Genomic DNA, 23,775 nt, shown 5'->3' with positions numbered 1-23,775 from the left:
TCCGGATTACCCGTATTGGAAAGTGCACACGCAAAAGTTAGAAAGTCCGATTAAAATGTTTTGCTCCTGTAACTGACCCTGCGATACGTGTGTGTATGTGTGTGTGTGTGTGTGTGTGTGTGTGTGTAACCTATGTGATTGCAACATCACTAAACACCCACAAGTTCAGGGCTATTGCACTGAAATAGGTAGGTGGTAATTCATGTTTCCAGAGGCAAGGTCAAAGCCAATATTAATCGGCACATTTTGGACAGTTACTGAAGCCAAGGCCAAACTCAGATGTGCCCCAACATTATCCCCTGCCTCCCCACCCATGTGGAGGGCATTTAGAGCTTCCATGTAAAGCGGGAATCCACACCTTCTTTTCTAGCTCCGGACCAAGGTCCGAGAAAACTCCCTGCAGCAAAAAGTTCCTTAAAACCTCTGTGATCTAGCAAAGGAACGAAAATGGGACAGTGCTAGACCTCACTGGCTTGAACCTTAAAAAAAAAATAAATCTAAAGACGGGGATTACCATACGCTAATTCAGGAAAACCCCACTTTTGCTAAAGCTTTCCGTGTACCAACTCATTTCTTCGCACAAGCCTTTGAGGTGTGTGCTACCATCAACCTATTTTAAGGAGAGTGAGGCACAGAGTATTACCTTCCTTGATTGGGAGGGTGTTGATGGATTATCTGTCTGGATTTGGTCAGATTAAATTTAAACAGGGAATTCAGGGGCGCCTGGGTGGCTCAGTGGGTTAAACAGGGAATTCAGCAGGACAGGTCTCCATGGAGAAGAGTGACCCACAGTGTTCTAATCCCCCTCCCTCTCAAACCACCCCAGAGCAGGAAGAGGATAGTCTGCTTTATCTCTGTGACCCTAGTGTTAGGGAGGTCCTCAAATATTCTTTTCCCTCTCTCCTCCCAGGCAACAGACAGACTGTACTTCCCACCATACCTCCTCTTTGAAGTTACACATCGTCCAATGACCTGCTTGGGCCAAAAGATACGAGCACAAGTGACATGTTTCGTATCTAGGCAGAAGCTGTAAGTCACTGAGGCTTTGTCACTTCCTCTTCCCAGTGCTTTAGAACCAGCAACGCTCCAGAGAGATGCTGTTCCCTTGGCCTGGGTCACAAGAAGGATGTGGGACAGAGCCCCGAGGTGACCCACAAAAGACCAGTAACACTGGCAAGTAATAAGCCATTGCTGCGCGAGGCCACTGAGATCCTGGGCTTGTTTGTTACTACCGCATAACCCAGCCTATCCTGACTGATACATCCTAGTCTTCATTAGAGCCTGAAATGTGACAGTCTCCAAAAAGGGGGTGGGAGGGGCAGGAGGGAGCCTGGGTGGCTCAGTCAGTTGAGCGTCTGACTCTCCATTTCGGCTCAGATCATGGTCTCGTGGGTCGTGCGATCCAGCCCTGCGTCCGGCTCCCCGTGCAGTGGGGAGTCTGTTTGAAGATTCTCTGTCCCTCCCCCAACTCACGCTCTCTCTTTCTCTGTCTCTCTAAAATGAATAAATGAATATTAAATGAGTGCATGAATGAATGAATGAATGGGAATAGGGAAAAGGTCATAAATTTCCGGGCTGGAGGTAGAGGAAACTGCCATGTCTCAAGCTTGCTCCCACACACACTTGTAACCAGGATGGAGTCAAAGTCAGGCTCTGACCTTTATTTCCTACAGTCACAGCTCACTCTGACCCTCCAGTTCTTGCCCCGATGCTTAGTACCCAGGGCTCCCAGGGAGGGTGAGGAAGGAGGAGCTACAAAGATAGGGACATGAGGTACAAGGAGAGCCTGGAAGACAGACAGGGGCAGGGATTAGAGGTGCGGGAGCAGAAACAGGAGGTGGGGTGCAGGGGAGGACAGCTGGGGAGGTTAGGGCAGAGCTGGGGAGAGGCGAACCCAGGACAGAGATACTCTTAACAGGAAGCTGGGAGAACTGGAAATTGGGAGACAGGAAGGGAAAGGCGGGATGGGAACCCAAAGGGGCCAGGAGACAGAGCTGAGGTCTCAGGTGGTGAGGCGTGGACAGACACAGACGGGGACACAGTGCTGGGCAGATGCAGACAGCCGTGGGGCAAGAGAGACATGGAGAGTCATGAGGAAATCTCGAGACAGGGAGGTCAAGCCCCGGGGCCAGGGGGGGTGGCGCCCTAATCTTTGCTGGTGGTGGAGCCGCGGTGGGTGCTGGAAGTGTGGCGGGGGCTGGAGACTTGGCCTCTGCTGGACCCGAGGCCTCCACTCAATTCCGACCCCATGCTTCTGCTCTCCACGCCTGCGTGGCTCTCGTGGACACCGCTGGACACCCCGTACCCGGTGGACCCCAGGTAGTTACTAGAGCTGGAGGTCCTGAAGGTCACATGGCCCCCCGTGGAGGCCCGGCTGGAGAGCGGAACCCCCATGGCGCTGGTGGAACCAAAGGTCACGTGGCCTACACTTGAGCTGGGTTCACCAAAGGTGACCCGGCCGACATTGGAGCCGGTGGCACGGCCCCCACTGGACGCCAGGACGCCACTAGTCCTCTGGCTCAGGATAGAGCTGGGCATGATGCTGGGGCTCTTGGCAATCCCCACGGGTGAGCCCGAGGAGACCCGCTGGGTGCCCGAGAGGCTGGGTACGCTGGGTGCGCTCTCGACCTTCCGCACGGTGTCCGCCAGCTCCTTCAGCTGCTGCTCCCGCGCCAGCTCCCGCGCTTCCAGCTGCGGGGGAGGCGAGTCAGCGTCCCCGGAAGGAGGCTGAGGTCCGGCCCCAAGCCCGGCAGGCCCCCATCCTCACCAGCTTTGTCACTTGGTTCCGCAGCTCTTCCTTGCTCATCGGGGCGTCCTCTTTGGCCTCAAAGCCTGGGGTGTCCTCCCTAAAGGGGGGGGGAAGGCAGGAAGGGAGGACACTCGAAGCCACAAAAGGCTGAGAGCTCCTCATTGCTATGGACGGAGACCATTAGCCACGCTCTGGCCGGCACAGCGGCCTTTGGCCTTTCTGGTCTACCTGGGGCCAGCTCAGTCCTCTGGAGCCCCAACTCCTTCAGGTGCCTCCAGAGCACCCTCACTCACCCTCTGGTACCCAAGAGCCACCTCCCCAAACCCTCCACCTCATTCTTTGTCCCCTCGGCCCCCATGGAACCGAATTCCGCTGCCCTCCTTCCTGCCCCATGCCTCACTGGTTGTCAGGGAGCTGGGGCACGGCCATCCTCTTCGGGAGGTCCTCAGGGCTCTGGCCCAGAACCAGGAGGGCGGTGCTAACCAAGCTGGGGGTGCTGTAGTTCTAGAAGGTGGATAAACCCGTGGTCAGCTCATCCCCAAGGCCCCAGCTTCCAAGATTTGGGCTCCCTGCCCACCACCCCCCCCCCGCCCCCCGGGACCTCCCGCCTCTCCACCTGAAAATCTAGGTAGGCCTGCACGGACAGGAGCTCGACCAGCCGCTTCTCGATGAGGCCCAGGAAGAGGCCAATGTCCCGGTCTCGCATGTGGGTCTTAACCCCCAGGAGGTCTTCGATGACGGTGTTGTCACACTTGGCCCTGGTGAAGAGCTGCTGGAGGTCTGAGGTTGTGGGAGGAGGGGACAGGCTGTCACAGACCTGCTAGCCCCTGGGGCCTGGCCACGGGGCTCAGAACCACAGAAGGCAGAAATCGCGGGAGGTCAGTGGAAAAGCTGACAAAAGCACTGCCAGCTCTCTAGGCCGCCTTCTTCTTTTTGTTTCTTATTTCACTTTGTTCAGTTAGTCTCAAAGGCCTCCTTCACACAGCTCCATCAGAAACACCCCACTTCCATCCTACCCAGTGACCCCAGAGAGGCACTCCTGTGGGTGCTCTACGGGAGAGGTCGGAGGCCAGCCACGCACCACCAAGGCTGCCTCCTTTGTTTTTTTCAATACTGGCCCCCACTTGCACCCGGCTGATTAGCTGTGGCCCTTGGCTGGCCCACCGGCCACTGCCATGACCCACCCTTGGCTCTACTTGTACCTAGTTGGCCCACTTGTACCTAGTCACTCTTTCAGGCGAACTGGCTATTGTTAATGACATTAGAAAGCACCCGTGACCTTGACACAGATCTGCAGCCCACGGCACTGCGTTCCCCCCACTTGTCCCCAGAGCTGCCTCCCCCTAAGCTCCCGACTCCTATGTAGTTTCCCCCTGGGGTCCCTCCCTGAACATCCCCCCCCTACAATGCTCACGCTGGGCTCAAGGGCATCCCCAAACCCACTTCTTCTCCCAAGTACCCCTCCCAGGCCAGACCCTGTGCAACCCCCTCAATCACTGCCCATCTGTCTGATACCGCTGGGTCCCATCCCTCCTCTCCATTTTCCTCCTCTTCCAACACCCCTGTCCATGGCCTCTCCTGCTCACAGCCCTCCCATGGCTCCCCAGTGTCCCAGCCCAGCACCTCTTTAGAATCTGCCATCCTCCCCCTCCCACTCTCACCCTTGCTCCCCTTCTCCACACAAAGAGCCTACACTCCTACACGTATCTCCAGGCCTTGCCCCCACCTGCTGGGACCACCCCCGAACCGAACTTTTCAGTGAAATCCTCATCCTTCAGAATCAGCCTTGGGCGTCTGGGTGGCTCAGTGGGTTAAGCCTCTGCCTTCCACTCAGGTCATGATCCCAGGGTCCTGGGATCGAGTCCCGCTTTGGGCTCTTTGCTCAGCAGGGAGCCTACTTCCCCCTCTCTCTCAGCCTGCCTCTCTGCCTACTTATGATGTCTCTGTCTCTCTGTCTCTGTGTCAAATAAATAAATAAATAATCTTAAAAAAAAAAAAATCAGCCTCAAGCATCACCGCTTCCAGGAAGCCCACAGCCACCCCGGCAGAGCCCACTTCAGCCAGCAGCAGGTGATGCAACGGCTCAGGGCGCCCACATTCAGGAGGCTCCCACCTTGGGCTTGGGGCTCTGCTCTCTTGTTTAACAAAGGGCCCTACCTTTTCACTCTGTCCAGGGGCCCAGCCAATCCCGGCAGCCTTGAGGCTCCCACGCTGCTGTCCTAGGCCCTGGGATGGTAGTGAGTGCCCAGCTGGCCTGCTGGTGTCCCTCCCAGCCCTGCCCTTGGGGGCCCTTCTCACTATGCACCTGGCTCCCTGCAGCCCTTACAGTCATGGTCAGGACAGAGAAAAAGAGGCTCTTCCGGTAGGAGAGCCCCTACTGTGACCACAGGCTGACCTCCACCTCCACCTTCTCAACTTCCCAGCGGGGAACCCACCCACTTCTCCCGACCACCCCCCAAGCTGTCATCTGCCATCTCATTGCCAGGGGGGTTCGGCCGTGGAAACCACACACAAGCTTCCCAAATGATGGAGCTGGCTGCAAACCCAGGGCAGCCGGACTCTGGAAGGACGGCAGGATGGACGGCAGCAAGGATCTGGGATGGATAGACAAGCCAGCACACAGAGACGCTGTGGAACACCTCCCCTGAGGCGGGCTGCGGGCTGGGCCCTCTGGGGAGGCTCATCGCATCCTCCCAGAGGAAAAAGCTGGGCTGGGCGCTCACCGGCCTTGAGCTTCTCCAGCCGCCCCCGCACGTCCTGGAAGTTGGCCTCCACGCCGAGGGCCTCCGCGTGCACCTCGTCCACGCGCTGCTCCAAGTCCTTCCTCTCCTGCTCTTGCTGCGCGCGCACGAAATCCTCGCTGGCGCGTGTGCTCGTCAAGGCCTTCTGCATCTGCGGGGCGGGGCAGGTGCCCATTGCCAGGGGGGCCGCTCCCGGAGGAGCGGAGGAGATGGGGGAGGAGGAGCGGAGGGTGGAGGGGACCTTCACTCACCTCGTTGATCTCCTCCTGCAGATGCTCCAGCTGCGAGTTCTGCTCGTTGATGAAGGTGAACTCGGCGAAGTTGCGCTCCTCCACTGGAGAGAGGCGGGTTGGGAGGGACGCACAGGACAGGGAGAGAGAGATGTTGAGAAAGACGACACAGACACTAGCACGCAGAGACAAAGAGAGACGGAGGTCCAGGAAACCAGAGGGGACACAGAGGAAACCGGAGCAAGTGAGAGTAAGAGAAATAGACCGCGGCAAAATCAAGAAAGACCGAGAAACACTAAGAGGCGCAGAGACACAGAGGAAGAGAGGAGAGGGAGAGAAAACAGCAGAGGTAGGGAGAGAGCCCAGGACCCGGGAGAAGACAGCAACAAGCGCCGGGAGGGAGAAACACAGAGGCTGAGGGAAGATGTGGAGAGAGACCGGGAGGCCCGGAATGGTGAGGGAGGGAGGGAGGGGGGAGACAGACGCACCCAGAAACAAACGGACCTAAAGACGGAGGGGACTGAGAGATGCAGGCCAGAGGGAGACGCACACAGAAGGAAGGGCTCAGAAGGCCCGAGACGGGGAGGGAGAGAGACTGGGGAGAGGGCTCGAGGGGCAGAGGCGGGGCGGGCGGAGAGGGGCGAGGAGGGCGCGCCTGACGCCTCGAGTCTCCAGCGCAGGTGCCGGAGTCCCCAGGGCCCAAGCGGAGGCCCTCGGTGACCGTGACGGAGCTCAGCCCCTGCGCCTAATCGATGGGGGCGGGCGGGGGAGCGCAGGGGTCCTGCACCGGGGCCCCCTCCCTCCGCCCCGCCGGCGCGGCCCGCACTCACTCTCCAGGTACTTCTCCACCAGCAGGTCCGGGTCGCTCTCCCCCGTCAGCTGGGACAGTTTGTTCATGGCGTCCTCGCAGCGCATCACCAGCTTCTCCTGGGAGGTCTTCCGGAGGCCCTCGGCCACCTCCCGGGCTGGAGGGAGGGAGGGGCGCTGAGACCCGCACCCGCGGCGGCCAGAGGCGGGCAGCGGGGTCTGGGGGGGTTGCTGAGCTAAGGCCGCGCGCGCCCCGCCCGCTCCGCCCAGTGGAGATCCCGAGCCCTTGGGGCGCGCGGCCGGGGCCTCACCTCGCTTCTCGCGCTTCTCCACGACCGCGGGGTCCGGCAGCCGATCGCTGTTCTTGAGCTTGAGGAAGCGGTGCAGCTGCTCCAGGTGCGCGATCTGCCGCTGCAGGGTCTGCACCTCCGCGTCTTTCTGGGCCACCTCCTTCTCCGCCCTCTCCCGCAGCAGGTCCATCTTGCTCTTGGCCTCCTCTCTGCCGGTGGGGGTGGGGGGTGGGGGGGTGAGCCCGGGGTCAGCCTGGGATCAGTCCCAGGGCGCGGGCAGAATCAGGTTGCAGTTTCCCCGAGGTCACAAAAGGCAGAAAACTTTCTGGGTTCCCAGAGGGGTATCAGGTTGCAGGCGGGAAGAGGTGGAGAGGTGGAATCGGGGGTCTGGGGGGTGTGCTGGGCCATGGAAGGGACTGATGGGACACTGCTGCAGTGCACTGCGGGCCAACGGTGGGCCCGGGAACAGGAGGCTGGACAGCGAGGAGGGCACCATCAGAGGTCATACTCGGCTGGGAGCGGGGTGGACCTAGGGCAGAAGGTATGGTGCTGGAGTTTGGGGGTCATGTGGTTGGAAATATAAGGAGCCTGGACCATTCGGGGCCTCATGTTGGGCAGGTGGATAACATCACCAGCGCGGTTGGGGTATGGGGACACTCTAGAAGCTTCAGTCACTGAGCCCCTTCTGACCTGCCCATGGGAAAATGTGGCCTTTAAGCTTTTGAACACAGGGCGGCTCCCTGCAAATCCCGAGGGTCCCAAACCTACTTCCCAGGACACAGGATCACAGTCAGAGGGTCATTTTGTTGGGAGCACAGCCGGCCAGTGTCCTCATGTCCCTGCCCATGGACCATTCTAGTTCCCACCCTCACACCCTTGCCTCCATCCAGAGCTCCAGCTTCTTGTTCCGGTCAAATTCCTTTATAAGACCTCCGCACATCAGCCCGTCCTCCTCGATGGGATGCCTCCCCTGGTGGCCACCAGCCTTGTTTCCAATGACCCCTCCAGGTGCTGGTGGCCGTCCTTCAGGGATTAGGACTCACAGTTCTTTCTGTGCCCTGGGCTCCATGCCAAACCGAGGGGCAGGGAAGAGGGGCCCCGACTTCCTGAGAGCCAGGCCGTGCTGTCATTACCGTCATGTCACAGTGGAAGAAACAGGCTCAGAGAGGGGATGTGACCTGCTCTGGTCATCCAACAAGGAGGCCCAGGAGACGCTGCCTAGCCCTGCCTTCTGGCTGAGACCACCCTGTGCTGGTACCCAGCAGCGCCCCCCACCCCTGCCCCATCGGCTGGAAGAGCAGTGGTCGAGGCTCTCACCACACAGACAGGCCACCATGGGTGGCACTTGGCAGAAGAGAGGCGCCAGCCCACTCAGATTCTCTCTCTCTGAAGCCGAGTTGGGAAGAGCTAAGAACGGAAAAGCAGGGAGCTGCCACTAGAAGGACGTGCGGAGAGAAGCCAGAGAAGGTCACATTCTGAAGGTCAAGTTCGGATGAAGCCAAAGCCGAGCGTGAGCAGAAGCCACCAGATGGAGTCGGGGCTCTGACAGGGTCGCGGTGGACCAAAGACAAGAAACTGCAGCATCAGCCACAAGAAGGAAGGAAGGAAGGACTGATCCAGGCTACAACATGGGTGACCTCTGAATGCGTTATGTTCAGTGAAGGAAGCCGGACACCAAGTTATATGCTGCACAGTCCCGCTGCCCCGAGATGCCTGGAACCAGGAAGTTGGTAGGCACAGGAAGGAAACCAGTGGTTTCCAGGGAACTGGGGAAGACAGAGCGACTGCCTATTGGGTACCAGCTTCCTTTTGGGGTGATGAGAGCGTTTTGGACCCAGATAGAAGCGAGTGTCCTAGAGGCCACTGAACTGTACATTTTAACATGGTGAATTTTGTTATGTGCATCTTAGCAAAAAAGGAAGGAAAGGAAGGGAGGGAGGGAGTGAAAGAGAAAGATAGGAAGGAGGGGGGGCGGGGAGGGACCCAAAGAAGTGGGTCCACACAGCCAACAAGTGTTGCCCGAGGACCTGGGATGTCAGTGGAGGGGGGAAAGGGGTACCTTATAAAAAATAACAGGTTGTGACAGTCTGTTCCTGGAGTTCTGACCCCTCCCGCCAAAGCCTTAGGGCAAGGTTCATAGTGCATGAGCTCCCTGGAGGCCTGGGGGCACTGGGGGCGGGGTGGGGGGGTGCCCTACCTGACGGTGTAGGCAGCCGCCGAGGAGACCATTAGGGAGCTGACCATGTGTCGCAGAAGCTCGATTTCCTGCGAGAGAACAAAACCAATGTCCTTGCTACAGCCTCCTCCCTGTAGGACTCTCCCTTCAGCCACGAAGCTCTTCTGCCATCCAGGTGTGTGGACCTTCCCCATTAACAGCCGCCAGGTGGGGGCGGGGATCCTAAGAGGTACCAAGTACATGGGCAGGGAAACTGACAGCTGGGATGCTGGCTCGGAGGGCTTCTCCCAGCAAAACCCTAAGAGCACCACCTAACTTTGTGGTCCGCTTCAGAAATGTGCTTGAATTTCGCAGTGGTGACCACATGAACCTGATTTCTAGTTCCAAAGAAATGTCTTTGCAGTATTATGGGTAAAAAATGTTCTTTTCAGGAGAAAGAAGGGAGGAAATTATATATATATTTGAACACACATGTGATGTGTGTATGTGTGTATAGATAGATATCCAATATACGTATATGCAAATAAAACATGTACACGCACAGTCGTTCACGTACACACATATATGAACATACGAGCACACACACACACACACACACACACAAAGAGGGATCGAAGTGGAAGAGATGGAAAAGAAATGGTGTTTCTCTGGAATATCTTTTGGAATAGTTTTGTCTTGGGAAATCCTCTTAAAGTCTCATGTATTCAGGGGCACCTGGGGGGCTCAGTCGTTTTGCATCTGCCTTCTGCTCAGGTCATGATCCCAAGGTCCTGGGATTGAGTCCTCCATAAGGCTCCTTGCTCAGGAGGGAGCCTGCTTCTCCCTCTCCCTCTGCCTGCCACTCCCCCTGCTTGTGCTTGCTCTCTCTCAAATAAATAAATAAATCTTTAAAAAAAGAAAAAAAAGAAAAAACCAGGGGCACATCAAAAGCACATAGAAGCCAACTTGAAGGGCCCTACTGGCTTCCACTGACTTGTCTCCCTGATCTGGGACGAGTTGAACATCACCACGCATGATGACTTCCATGCAGTAAAGGAAGAACCCACAGATGCTTACCGATAACACACAAATACCCAGAGGAGGACGAGAAGCTCTTCCTTATGTATGCTCTCTTACACACATAGGAGAAACAAGAGAGGTGGGGAAAAAACGACCCCCATTCGGCATGACAGTGATAATCATTGGGCAAGAATCATTATCAGAGTCCCCAGCAATGGAGTGGAAATGTGTCGGGGAGCAAGATATCTTCGTGGTCTCTGAGAATCTCCACTTACTCCTCACCAAGGGAAAACTCACTGGAGAACCACGGCTGACCCAGGGATCAACGTGGACCTCAATCACAGGGATAAATGGCCATCTCGTGCCTCCTACTTAATGAGCCCCCAGGACACAACATCGCCTCTGTGCTATTCCTCCCAAAACACACCACACGAATCTCATCGTGAAGATTGGACAGACCCGTCGAGGGACTTTGTATGACACAACGGGCTTCCAAAATGTCAAAGCCGTGACCACAAAGCAGGGCCGAGGGATGGTTCCAGAACAGAGCCTTGGACAGCCAAATGCAGTGTGGGACCCTGGCTGGGAGCCTGGAGCAGGAAAATCAAATTAGCTGTAAGGGACGTCATCGGGACCATTGGAGAACTTTAAACAGGGACTACGTAGAATTGTAATAACATCGAAGTTCCTGACTTGGATAAGTGCCCTGTGTTTCTGCAAGAAAACGGTCTTATTCTTAGGACCAAAACATGCTGAAGTTTTTAGGGGCATAGTGTCTGCAGTGTGCTCTCCATAGTTCAGCAATGGTGATAACAAATCCTTTTTGGTAAAAATAATAATGAGAGAGAGAGAGAATACGGCAAATGATCAGTCTTGGTGAAGGCTGGAGTTCTCTGTACTATCCTTCCAGGGAAGCGAAGGTGGAAGAAAAAGGGAAGGAACACCAACAGTTACGGAGATGCCCACAGAATGTAAACGGTCTTGCTTGCTCATTGACTGTCCTGGCCGATGATATTCAAAATGACATCTCTGGCTTCTGCAAGTCTGAAGGAGGCTGCTTTTTTTTTTTTTTTTTTTTTTTTTTTTTTTGTTAGAGGCTTCCCAGAACCTTCTCGTGGTCTCCATTCCCCCTGGACCACATCAAACCTAGGACTCCGACCGATTCTGCACTTGAGGCCACCGTGCTGGAGTTGGCAAGGTGAACCTTGCAACCTCTCCTCTCCCCCGGCTGGGCTGAGGGGTCCCAGGTTTTAGGGCCACTGACCTTCTGCAGCTTGCGGTCCACGTTCAGATAGCGGTTACGCTCAATGCGCAGGAGGTCCAGCTCCTCCCGCAGCACCGCGTTGCGCACCAGCTGGTTGTCAAAGCGACACGTGACCTGGTGGGGAGTCGGGGTGTACAGAAGTCTGAGGCCTGGTCTACCTCCCTCTTCCATGCTCTGACAAGTGTCAGAGGCAGAGCCTGTTCCCACTTTGGAGAAACTGAAAGCGCTGCCCAGCCACCCTAAGGATCTCGGCACCACTCTCCTTTCCTTGGGAACCCTCCATCCACCCAGGACCGGGTCTCCTGATCCTTCTCTGGGAGCCCCGTGTTTCAGGCCCACCTCCCTCCTGGAATCTGGTCCATCATTCCTGGAACTTGAATTCCATGGAACTCACTCCTGCTCAGTTAACCCCCAACACCCAGAGATCAGGTCTGGAAAGAGCCAAGAGGCTGACTCTCACCCTGTCCAACTGGTCTTCTAGAATCTTGATCCTTTGCCGGATCTTGACTTTCTGATCCAGGATGACCCCCGGGGCCCTGACTTCCTTACCTAGGACAAAGATCCGGATCTCCCACTCCTGGATCTGGAGGAAAGAGGAGGATGCTGAATGTGGAGAGACTGAGGCGCCAAGAAAGGGTGAGGGGCTGAGTGTAGCTGTCCCCTCCCATCCTTGTGGCCCCAGGCATCTGTCCTACCCTTCTGCTAATGATGCCCAACCTTCCCTGTGGTTCTGGCTTCCGGTCACAACAAGGCACCCAGCCAGCCTCAATCCCTTCCCTCATCTAATGAGCTAGATGCGTGGGGCTCTGAGACTCCCACGATCATATTCCCCAGCACACGGGGGGGTCCTGGGAGGAGGAGACCAGTAGACAAAGTGGAGACAAGAGACTGAGAGATGGTGAGAATGAGCACCGACGTCATTAGAATGCCTGGGTCTGGTTATGGGTGAAACCTCTCCGAAGCTGTCCTCGTTTCTATGTTCATCATTATGTATCTGGGGCCAGGCATCTCTCTAGTTAAACTGGAAGCTCCACGAGAGCAGACTTTGTTTTCAACAAAAACCTACAAAGTAGGTGCTCAATAAAACATGCAGATCAAATGAATACATGAACTGCTGAAGACTGTGTTTTCCACATGGGTGGCTCAGTTGGTTACGTGTCCGACTCTTGATCTCAGCTCAAGTCCTGATCTCAAGGTCATTAAGTTCAAGCTCCATATTGGGCTCTACGCCCAACTTTAAAAAAAAAAAAAAAAAAAACTGGGCTTGCCAATTTGTGTGCTTTTAGGGGTTGGTTTATGTCCTGTCCACAGCCCACACTCCCACCACTGCAGATTCTTCTGTTTAAGTGTGAATCCCCAATACCCCAAAAGAGTGGGTCTTTGCAGAGATAATCCAGTTAAGATGATGTCCTTAGGGGGGACTCTGGTCCAATATGACCAGTGTCCTTACACAAAGGGGAGATTTGGACAGACATGCACACAGGGAGAATGCCACCCAGCCAACACTTCCAGCCTCCAGAACAGTGGGACAATATATTCCTGTCATTTCAGCCACCCAGAGTTTGTGGTACTTAGTAACGGCATCCCCTAGAAAACTAACACATGCCCCCCGCCACCCCACAGCATCACTGCCAACTCAAAGTCTGCACCACGAGAATGTTTAAGTCTGGAGGGAGACAACCAACATGGTCAGACACCACATGAGCTACGGCTCAAGGCAGTTCACAGGTTCAACACAAGGTAGTGCTATGTCCCTTTCGATGAGTCACATCTTTGTGAACAAGCATTTTTTAGCTGTTGCTGTGATAAAAAACCAAATACCCAAAAATGTGACCAGTGGGAGAAAGTGCCCAAGCGTACAAGGAATCTCTATTACTTTTTCCAGTTGCATGTGAAACTGAATTATCCCAGTAAAATTTTCAGTTACAAAAAGAAGAAAGAAATAAAAGAGAATACTGCCCAGAAATCAGCACGGAGTAAGAGTGGTCAGTCCGATCTGACTCCAAGACCCAGAGGCACAAACATCCCACAGGCAAGTAATTATGGCTTTGGAGAATGAAATACAGGGGGTTTTTGTGTGTTTTTTTCTACTTATATATTCTCTTTTTTTCAAATGGTCTCTAGGTTGTTAGGATGAAAACACTGGTTTATTTAAAGTAGATCTGTTAGCAGAACAAGACTGGACCCCAGGACAGCTCTTGAAAGCTAGCTGATTGTTCCATTTTTAGGAATTACATGAGTTAAACTGTTGGCAGCTTGGAAGTAACCACTGTATTCATTTTCCTCTTTCTGCAAAACAAATTATCCCAAGCTTGGTGGCTGAAAACAACACCCATCTATGATCTCGAAGTTTCCATGGGTCAGGGGTCCCGCACAGTTCAGCTGGATCCTCTCCACAGAGGGCTGTGGTCTCATCTGGGACTCACTGTGCGGTCCCCTGCCAGGTGGCTCTCTCCGTGGGATGGCCTCTTGCACCTTCAAGGCTGGCCAGAGAACACCTGTCTTTGATCTATGCAGGGCCAGTCTAATAGAGCACACCTAATGAAGGGAATGTCGTTCCCTCCCTTCAGTCCCCTCCCCAGTGTACTGTATTTTGTTGGCTAGAAGCAAGTCACAGGTTCTACCCCCACTGAAGGGGCGGGTAGTACACAGTGGGTGTGGGAGGTCACCTTGGGATATATTCACTACAGCCAAGAGGAGAATACAGGTTTCCCCATTCTTTGAAACTACAGCATTCCTATGAGACCCTTCATAAGCCAAACTGGCAGAAAGTGAAAAAGGAATTACCATTAGTTTTAATGGAAACAATGTATAGCATTCCCCTGGCCCCAAAATAACCCCTCTTAGGCTTTTCTGATACCTTAGGACAACACTTGCTGACAGATGCAGAAAATAAACTGGGATAAAACACAGATGCTCAGAGACGGTGCAAAAACTAGCAGCTGGAGGCTGACACGCTGAGTGTGGTCCCCAGGAAGGAGCTTGGGGCGGGGGGTGGGGGGGTGGCACACTCACTGCCTTCCTTCTGGAAGCTCCAGGCAATTTCTAGAAGCTGGATTCCTTGATTTATGCATTCCTTAGCTTGTGGCCACTCCAACCTCGGCTTCTCTTCCTCACATCTACCCTCTCCATCTTCTCTTATTCTGACATTCCTACCTCGCCCCTAAGGACACTTGCGATGACATGGGGTCCACCTGGACAATCCAGGGTAACCCCCGGATCTCAAAATCCTTATTCACATCTGCAGAGTCTCTTTTGCCATGTAAAGTAACATACTCACGGGTTCCTGAGATTATAGTGTGGACATCTTGTGTGGGGGTGGGGACCATTATTCAGTCTACCATATTTCCTCCAGCGGAATTCTTTTTTTTTTTTTTAAACTTTATAGTTTATCACCCATATATGCACTCCTAAGCAAAAGTTTATTTTCGCCTGATTTTATATTTTATGTCAGTGAGATTATGCTTCCTGTATGTTTTATGCCTTGCTTCCTTCCTCGTGGCTGTGTGTGATTCATTCATTTTTCATCACTGTATACTATTTCATGATACAAATGCACCACAATTTATTTATTCATTCAAATCCTGTCGGACATTTGGGTTACTTCCGGTTTGGAGTAGCAAGAGTGAGTAATGTTTCTTTCAACATTCCTTCACGTGAATCCTGGTTCTGTGGCACGTGCTCAGAAGTGTACTTGCGGGGCAGGAGGGAGCTTTAACAACAGATCTAAACCTGTTTTCTCTTAGAAGGTGACTTTGGCTTACTTTCTTCTGAAACGGTTTCCATGGAAACACACTGGGTTAAGGTAAATATGGAATGCCAGCTCTGTTCCCAGGCAACAGTGTTTATTATAAAAATGACCCCTGATTGGTCAACTACTTTGGACTAGAAGGACTGCAAGCTGGGCTCATAGATCTCAAGGGCCAATATGACCAGCACGAAACAGAAACCTGGTTTCTCTTCGGGTTCCTCTTTTTTAAAGTAGGCTCCATGCCCAACAAGGGGCTTGAACTCATGACCCTGAAATCAAGAGCTGAGATCAACATCCAGATGCTCAACTGACTGAGACACCCAGGCGCCCCTGCAGGGTATTTCCTGAGTGTGGTCCTTGTGGGGGCTTCAACTTAGACCCTATCCTCATGGCAGCAGTGCCTAGATGTTCAAGGAAGGTGTGCTTGATGCTCTCATGCCAAGATGCTGCTGTTTCCTGTCCTCCATCACCCTACAAAGTGAACCTGGTACCAAGTTCTGTAGCCAGAGCATCCTGTGAGCGTGAATGTCAGGTGGAACCCAAAACTGCTTCTGGTGACCATGCTGAGTGGGGGCGGCCCCGAATCACAGTGTAGGTCTATCAGTAAATGTAATTGATAATGGGGGGGATCTTTTCAAAATACATGTGACAATTTATATACCCCTGACAACAGTTCATTAGGTGTTCCCACTTGCTGCTTCTCTCCCCAACACTTGGTATTTTGGGACACTCATTTTTGCAAATTTGGTGAGTGTTTAATGGAATCTCACTGTGATTTTCATTTGCCTCTCTCTGATTACTATTGAGTGGTGAGTAATTCCTACATTTATTGGACAAATGAATTTCTTATTTTGTGATGTGTCAGCTCAAATCCTCTATTTTTAAAAACTCAGCTGACTCAGGCATGTGGATGGCTCAGTCAGTTAAGTGTTTGTCTTTAGCTCAGGTCATGATCCCAGGGTCTGGGGTCAAGTCCCGCATGAGGCTCACTGCTTCGAAGGGAATCTGCTTCTCTCTCTGCCCCTCCCCCACTCGTTTCTCTCTCTCCTTCTAATAAATAAGATCTTTTAAAAAATACAAGCAAAATAAATACAATTGAGCTGACTCTTCAATAATTTGTAGGAGTTCCTTGCATGTTCTTGCTACTAGTCCTTTGTCAGCTATACATGTTGCAAGTAACTTTCCATTCCATGACTTTGCACACTATGTTTCTTTTAACAAGTTATTAACCTTGAAGTCATAGGAAGCAACAATCTGTTCCTTTAGAAGTAGAGATTTCTATAACTTATTTAAGAAATCCTTCCCCACCTCCACACATTCAGATCTCTGATCCATCTGGAATTAATTTGGGGGTACGAGGCGAGGGAAGGGTCTGGTTTCATCTTACAATATGAATATCTAATTTTCACAGCACCCTTATCCTCCTTTTCCATTTCTTGAAGTCATATGTTAAGTGTCCACATGTGCTTTGGTCTCTTTCAGGACTCTCTTCTGTCCCATTGATCCATGTGATTAACCCTGCATCAATTGTAAGAATTTTATAATAAATCTTGATAAATGATACAGCAAATCCTTTCACATTGTTCTTCTTTTAAGTCAGTCTAAGTCATCTTTTCCATTGTACTTCCATATAAACCTTAGAATCTGCTTGTCAGTTCCATCCATTTAAAAAAAAAAAACTTTCAGGGACACCTGGGTGGCTCAGTGGGTTAAAGCCTCTACCCTCGACTCAGGTCATGATCTCAGGGTCCTGGGATCAAGGCCCACATCGGGCTCTCTGCTCAGCGGGGAGCCTACATCCTCCCCCAACGGCCTGCCTCTCTGCCTGCTTGTGGTCTCTCTCTGTCAAATAAATAAACAAAATCCTTAAAAAAAAAAAAAAAAACTTTTATTACTTTGGTTTCGATTACATTGAATTTATACATCAATTTGGAGATCTGACTTTTTATGACACTAACTCTTCAAGTCCTTGTGTAGGTCTCTACACTTATTAAGCTCCTCTTTACCAGCCCTCAATAAAATATTACAACTTACTCCATAGAGGTCTTGCACACTTGTTAAATTTCTTCACAGGTACTTCTTCTGGTTATTATAAATGCATATTTTCTTTTATTTTGTTAACAGTTATTGCTAATACAGAGCAATATTAACTTTGCATATTAATTCTGTACCTGGCCACATTGTTAAAAGACCTTATTAATTACAATAAGTTGTTGTTAGATTCTTCTGGCTCTCCCATGTACACAAATATATCATCTACAAACAATGACAATTTCATTTCTTCCTCTCCAATGCTTACATTGTTTTTTCCCTTTTCCTGGCTGTACTGCACCAGACAGGACCTCCAGCACAATGTTACATACAAGTGGTGCTAGCTGACATTTTTATATTGTTACTGATCTCAAAGATAATCTTTGTCATGTTTTGTTATCAAACACAATATTTTCTGTAGATGTTTTATAGTTGCCCTTCACCAAATTCAGGAAATGTCCTTTTATTCCTAGCTTCCTTTTTTTTTTTTTAAGATTTTATTTATTTATTTATTTATTTATTTGACAGAGAGAGACAGAGCACAAGCAAGCACAAATGGGGAGAGGCAGGCAGAGGGAGAGGGAGAAGCAGGCTCTCTGCAGATCAGGGAGCCCCATGCGGGGTTCCATCTCAGGACTCCAAGATCATGACCCAAGCTGAAGGCAGACCCTCAACTGAATGAGCCACCCAGGCACCCCTTATTCCTGGTTTCCTAAGATTTTTTAGCATGAATGTACGCTGAATGTTATTAAACACTTTTTTATTTCTACATAGACCAGTGCTATAAACAGGTGTAAGTCCAAGGACCGTCCGTCATCAGTCTCTGATGTGATGGGCTCAGAAAATGAGAGCAAGCATTGAAGTAAGCATCAGAAATGGCACAAGCCTTCTAAAAGCAGCAGTCAGTAATAGATTGGAAATTTTAAACATTGGTCCATTAACACACATAGTTTGTGAAAATCTAAGTTGTCTACTTTTTTTTTTTTTTTTTTGCCAGAAAATGTCTGTTCTCTCTCATTCAGAGATAATATTTCCATTGGGTACCTGTTTTGCTATTTTCTTAAAGATTTTATTTATTTATTTGAGAGCAAGAGAGAGCACAAACAGCGGGAGGGTCAGAGGGAGAATCAGACTCCCCGCTGAGCAGGAAGGCTGACCTGGGACTCGATCCTAGGATCCTGAGATCATGACCTGAGCTGAAGGCAGATGCTTAACCTATAGAGCCACCCAGGTGCCCCTGGGTATAAAATTCTGACTCTGATGAGTTTCCGTGAAAGACTGAGGAAAACCAATCCCAGCAGCCAACCCCCACAAAGCCACTGCACACCACGAAACAGCCAGAAGTTTGGCATGTGTGAATCAGAATTCAGCTTCCAAAAGGAATCTTGGGGAGCTTGTGAGAGCAGAGCAAACAAACTGATTGAAAGTCAAATGGAAGAAAACTCCGTGGTAGGGGCACCTGGGTGCACAGTTGGTTAAGCGACCGACTCTTGGTTTCAGTTCAGGTCGTGATCTCACGTCAGCCCCACGTCAGGCTCCCCACTCGGCATGGATTCTGCTTGAGTTTCTCTCTCCTTCTCCCTCTGCTTCCCCCACTCACTCACTCACTCTAAAAAATCAATCAATCAATCAATCTTAAAAAAAAAAAACAACTATATGGTAGACAGAATGATGCCCTCCTACAGGGCCAATATGTCCACATATTGGGCCCAGGATAAACACAAAGGTCCTTACGGGTGGAAGGAGGGGGCAGGAGAGTCTGAATCAGAGAAGGAAGAGGTGGGAGTCACGCACATGAGAAGGACAGCTGCCTGCAGCGGGCCTTGCAGACAAGGCAAGGAGCTGCAAACCAAGCCATGCAAGAAACTTCTAGAAGCCGGAGAAGTCAGAAAACACATTCTCCTCCTAAGACTTCAGAAGAGGTACAGCCCTGCTTACACCGGACTTTGGTCCAGGGAAGCCCGTTTTGGACTCCTGTCCTCTGCCGCTGGAAGATTTTATTTATTTATTTGAGAGAGAGAAAGAGCATGTGCTTGAGCAGGGGGTTGGGAGAGAGAGAGGGAAAGGATTTCAAGCAGACTCCATGCTGAGTGCAGACCCTGACCCACGGCTTACTCTCCTTGATCCCAAGACCCTGAGATCACGACCTGAGCAGTAATCAAGAGTCAGTTGCTTAAGTGACTGTGGCCCCCAGGCGCCCCTAGTTTGTATTATATTTTAAGCCACCAAGTGTGTAGTAATTTGTTACAACAAAAATAGGAAATGATACAGACCACCAATGTAAGTAACCTTCAAAGTCTTGTTTGTAACCCAACATGCGCAAGAAATCCTTTGGTCTAGGCAAGTGACTCTTTTAACCAAGACTAGAATAGAAAATCGCAGAATGCATCCCACCTAGGAAACATCGGTATTACCTGGTGAAACTTCTCTTTGAGATCTATGTGTGTATTTATATCCACATGTGTGTGAGCTGCCTCTCCAGAGGTCATGGTCATAAAAACCTGAAGGGACACTGACCTACAGAAGTTGCATTGTTGCCAAGGTCAAGACCTGGAAGCAGGTGGGACTGAAAACCTATTGTAGACTCCGTTGTATTACCAGCATCCTCCTTTTGCCCATGAAGAAAGTAGGGCCCAGAGAAGTAAAGTCTTGCCCTCGGTCACACAGCTCTGACAGGACAGGGCCGGGATTCTAATGCAGGCTTTGCTGACTCCAGGGGTGAACCTTTCCCCTTTAACCACACCAGCCCCCTGTTTGGGATGTGGGGGACTATGCTAAGCAGGAAGCACCCAGATTCCCACTACAGGCTGAATGTAACCCTCCTCCGTGGCTGCTTTCCATGAGCCCATTTCTCAGGCGAGGAATTTAAGGCTCAAAGCAGTTCCTTCCCGGCCCCTATGTGGGATCCCCGGCGTCTGGTCTCAGAACCCACCTGCTTGTCCAGGGTTCTGGTCTGCTCCTGGAGTTCCTTGACCTCGGCCTGCACTTGGACCCGGCACTTGAGCAGCTGGCCCATGTTCTCCAGCCTCTCACTGTCCCGCAGCCGCTTGACCTGGCTCTGGGCCACGCTGATCTGCACCTGAAGTTTATCCCGCAACCCTTCCAGGCGCTGGATCTCCTCACTGCCCAGGCAGGGAGGGCGGAGCAAGCCAGCAAGGGGCGGAGCTCAGAATCACTGAAGGCCAGAGGCAGGGCTGGCCCTTCCCCCCTCTTGGAGCCAGGAGTGGGAGCCCCAACCCCCCTCCCAGTAGAGCCCCCTCCCTAGCTCCAGGACCAGGCAGTGGGCTCACAGCTGCTTGTTGATGCGCTGGTGGACTTCCTTGCTGTAGGCCTGCCTCTCCCCCTCCATCACTTTGCATTGCCGCTGTAGTCTGCTCAGCTCCCAGTCTGCTGAGGGCAGGACCAGCCAGGGGGCTCAGGAGGCATCCAGGAGGCCCCAGCCCCTTCCTCTCCAGGACCTAGAAAATTCTGGCTCCCTCAGGGTCTCCACAAACTGCAGCAGAAGTGCACACCCAGGCCCCGCCAGCCCTCTGGCACTGCACCTCGGCTCCCATCCCCCTTCCCACTCCAGTACCCCAAGCTGACATCAGGATTCTTCCCATCACTCCTGCCCCAGGTTTGGCACACATTCCCTTCCCCACTAGAGGGCGCTCCTGGTGGACTTCTTGGTCTTTGGGAACTTGCCACATAGGATCTGGAACTTGGGAAAGTTGAAGATAGGTGCCAAGAATTGGGGACAGCATTTTAGCTCCCTCCGTCCCCTCCAGCCCCCATCACCTGGCAGTCCTCCTGCCCATCCTCCTGCTTCCTCACTTTCAGCCTGGGCCCTAGGCTCAGGCTTTCTCCTGTCCCACCTGGACCATTGCCCCAACCTCCGCACCAACCTCCAGGCCTCCCTTCACATCCCCAACGGGTCTTTCTACACCCAGAACTGACACCGACCCTCCCCTGCTCACAGGGCTCCCTAGGAGCTCCAGGGCCTCCAGGATAATTTCCTAATTCCTCAGCCTGGGTTCGAGACCCCATATGATCTGACCCTACCCACCTCTTGAGTCTGGTCCAGCAGCTTCCCACCTCCCACGGCCCAGGGGCTCTCAACCAGCCATTCTGTCCCGCACAGAGAGTTTGCAATGTCTGGAGACATTTTTGATTGTCACGATGTGGGGACGGGGCAGGGGAAGGTGCTTGTGGCAAGTGATGGCTAGAGGTCAAGGACGATGTTAAGCATCCCACAATTCCCCAGGACAGTCCCATGACTAAGAATGATCTGATCCCAAGTGCCACCAGTGTGGAGGCTGAGAAACCCTGTTCTAGCACATGCTGTTGTCTCTGCTGAAACAGTCTTCCCTGCCTGCTCCCATTGGGAATTCCTGGGAAGAGTTCCAAGCCCCACTCCAACTTCTCCTGCAGGAAGCCTTCCCAGACTGTGCCACTGCCCAGGTCGGCCTAGCCCCTCTGCCTGCTCCACCTCCATTCCCACGGCTAGAAGGTCTCCCCGTCCTTCGTGTGCTGCAGTACAGTACCTGGAACTTGGGGAACGGAGGAAAGAATGACGGGGGGGGGGGCGGGGAGCAAGACTGTATGAATTACCCATTCCTTCCAGGAAGGCCTCACTTCCATCCTCCGAGCGGGTGCTCCCTAAAGTTTGTCCCAAAGGCATCTTGGCCAAGCGGGTGGGGCTCCTGCAGGGGTGACACAGGACCCCTTCAGACATCAAGCAGGAGAGGGCCAGAAGGAAGGTGGGGGACCAAGCGCAAGGGACTAGGAATTGGAAGGTGACCCCAGAACCAGCTGCGATCTTTGAGTCTCGGTGCCTCCAATGTGTTGGAGGGGGTCACTCTCAGGCCTCTCTCCACGCCCCTCCCGACCTCCCACCTCTCCCATTTTTTGACTTGTGTTTCAACTCTAAGTCTGGCGCGGGGGACAGGCCGCCTAGGCTCGCGGTATCTCTGAGGCGTGGCTGTTTGTGGAAGGAGACACGGACAGGGAAAAACCTCCGCTGGCTGAGAGGAGCGAGGCCCAGTCCCTACCTGCTGGAGTGCCTGCCCTGTCCTTGGTGCTCCGAGTTCACTGTTGTGGCCTGGTTACTGGGGAGATAAAGGGCCAATGAGGCCTGAGGGTGGGACCAAGGACTCGAGGAGAAGCCGTGGGATGGGAGACTGGGGAGGGGGGAACCTCTGGGGAGGAGGAGCCATGGAAGAGGAGGCTGGGGAGGAGGGACCGCTGGGAGGAGGAGCCGTGGGAGGGGAGGCTGGGGAAGAGGGGCCAGGACAGCTAGAAGACCTGAGAAGACTGGGGGGGGCGGGTACAGATGAACTGGAGGGGGCGGAAAGCCCTGCGAGGGGCGGAAAGCCCTGCGAGGGGCGGGGCTGGGAGAACTTGCGGGAGCGGAGCTGTGAGCCTTGCGAGGGGCGGAGGAGGGCAGGTCCTGTGAGGGGAGGGACCGGGCGTGCCCTGAGGGGCGGGGCTGGCCGGGCCACGAGGGGCGGGGCTTCAGCTCCCGAGGGCCGGGAGACCTGTAAGGGGCCGGGCTCGGGTGGGAGGAGCACTGTACCTGCGGAAGGCGGGGCTGAGGGGGACTAGAGAAGGACCCCGGAACAGTATCCGTAAAGGGCGGGGCTGGGACCCAGAATGGGAGGTGACTATGGGGTGGGACTATGGGGGGTGCTGCCGAGGGGAGGGGGCACCGGTACCTGCCCACGCCGCAGCTTCACAGACCTACGAGGGGCGTGGTTAGAAGGACACCTGAGGGGCCTGGTGGGGAGATGCTGGAAGGTCTGGAAGGAGCTAACGGGGATCGGTGGGCGGGGGGGGCTCTGTGAGGGGCGGGCTGTGTGTTTTCGGGAGGGAGAGGAAGGAGCTGAAAGACCCTATGGAGCCAGGGTTGGGAGAGAAACGTCTGGAAGGCTTTGGAGCTGGCCGAGGTCCTTCGGGACGAGGCCCGAGAGATGTTATTTCGACTACGTTATTTCGAAGACTCTCATTAGGAAGACCGTGCCGACACCGGGAATTGTGAGGGGGAGGAGTGCTCACCACCAACTCAGGTCCCTGCAGTGACCCACTACGCATGCGCGGCCAACGGCCTCCTGCGAAGCCGCCAAAATCCTCTTGCCTGCTGGGTCCGCGCACTGAGAGGCGGAAGTGGGCGGGGCCGCGAGCTCCTCGTACCGCCCCCGTCTGGTCACGCCCCCTCGCCCTGCTGGGCGCGCCTCCTGGGCTGCAGGCGGCTACCCACGTGGGCCTCCCCCGAGCTGGCGGGCAGTGGGCGCCGCTCCCTGCAGGCTGGGTGTGCCTGAAGCCTGCGGTTTCCTGTGGGAGGAAACCTCCCGCGGGCGCTCAGCTCGGCTTTTAGCTCTGGAGGCCCAGGAAGGGGAGATTCCGTTACCGCCTTCCAGCTCCCTGATTCTCCCCCTTCCACAGGTTCCTAGCTTAAGGGACCTCCTCCCACGCCCCGACCCTACATTCCCAGGGTACCTAAATCTGGGCTGATTCCACTCAGGGAATTTGATTTAGAGTACTAGCCTCCTGCTTTCCACCTCCCTCACTCACATTTCCATCTCCCCAGCCCCTGGTTTCCAGATTCCTAACGGGGCCAGGTCTTGTCCCTTTGCCTACACTCCCATGAAGAGCACATGACCCCCCCCCCCCAGCCTCTAATTTTTCCCTCAGTGACCCAGACTTCCTAACTTCCTTGGGTTCTGAATTCAGAACCCCAGTCTCTGTCCCCAGGGACCCTA

General features: G+C 53.4%; 1 protein-coding gene across 4 annotated transcripts; it reads right to left on the bottom strand.

Annotated features, from left to right (window-relative positions):
• Nucleotides 1-1,635: 1,635 nt before the first annotated feature.
• Nucleotides 1,636-23,158, bottom strand: ODAD1 (outer dynein arm docking complex subunit 1). Of its 4 annotated transcripts, XM_059152611.1 has the most exons (16): nucleotides 23,072-23,158; nucleotides 22,069-22,125; nucleotides 21,629-21,720; nucleotides 20,329-20,428; nucleotides 19,971-20,160; nucleotides 11,717-11,839; nucleotides 11,257-11,370; nucleotides 9,015-9,082; nucleotides 6,839-7,026; nucleotides 6,551-6,685; nucleotides 5,742-5,824; nucleotides 5,473-5,641; nucleotides 3,366-3,529; nucleotides 3,150-3,253; nucleotides 2,768-2,846; nucleotides 1,636-2,691 (listed from the first exon to the last, which is right to left on the bottom strand). In XM_059152611.1, the coding sequence occupies exons 3-16, from the start codon at nucleotides 21,696-21,698 to the stop codon at nucleotides 2,146-2,148; spliced, it is 2,133 nt and encodes a 710-aa protein (XP_059008594.1). In that variant the 5' UTR covers nucleotides 21,699-21,720; nucleotides 22,069-22,125; nucleotides 23,072-23,158; the 3' UTR covers nucleotides 1,636-2,145. The 4 variants fall into 4 exon arrangements, with proteins under 4 accessions (XP_059008594.1, XP_059008591.1, XP_059008592.1 ...); XM_059152608.1 differs by lacking the exon at nucleotides 23,072-23,158 and having other exon boundaries at nucleotides 20,329-20,425; nucleotides 22,069-22,181; XM_059152609.1 differs by lacking the exons at nucleotides 22,069-22,125; nucleotides 23,072-23,158 and having other exon boundaries at nucleotides 20,329-20,496.
• Nucleotides 23,159-23,775: the final 617 nt, after the last annotated feature.

The sequence above is a fragment of the Mustela lutreola genome, chromosome 16, assembly GCF_030435805.1.
Source record: "Mustela lutreola isolate mMusLut2 chromosome 16, mMusLut2.pri, whole genome shotgun sequence".
NCBI lineage: Eukaryota > Metazoa > Chordata > Mammalia > Carnivora > Mustelidae > Mustela > Mustela lutreola.
This window is presented reverse-complemented; position numbering and strand designations above follow the sequence as displayed.

What these genes read in the sequence shown, in the direction of transcription:
- ODAD1 (XM_059152611.1), bottom strand. Translation starts at nt 21,698, where the DNA reads ATGCCTTTGGGACAAACTTTAGGGAGCACCCGCTCGGAGGATGGAAGT. An exon ending in TAGAAGACCAGTTGGACAGG is followed by an intron (nt 11,371 to 11,716) that starts GTGAGAGTCAGC and finishes ACTCCCCACCAG; the next exon opens with GTCACGTGTCGCTTTGACAA. An exon ending in TGGACCGCAAGCTGCAGAAG is followed by an intron (nt 9,083 to 11,256) that starts GTCAGTGGCCCT and finishes GTTCTCTCGCAG; the next exon opens with GAAATCGAGCTTCTGCGACA.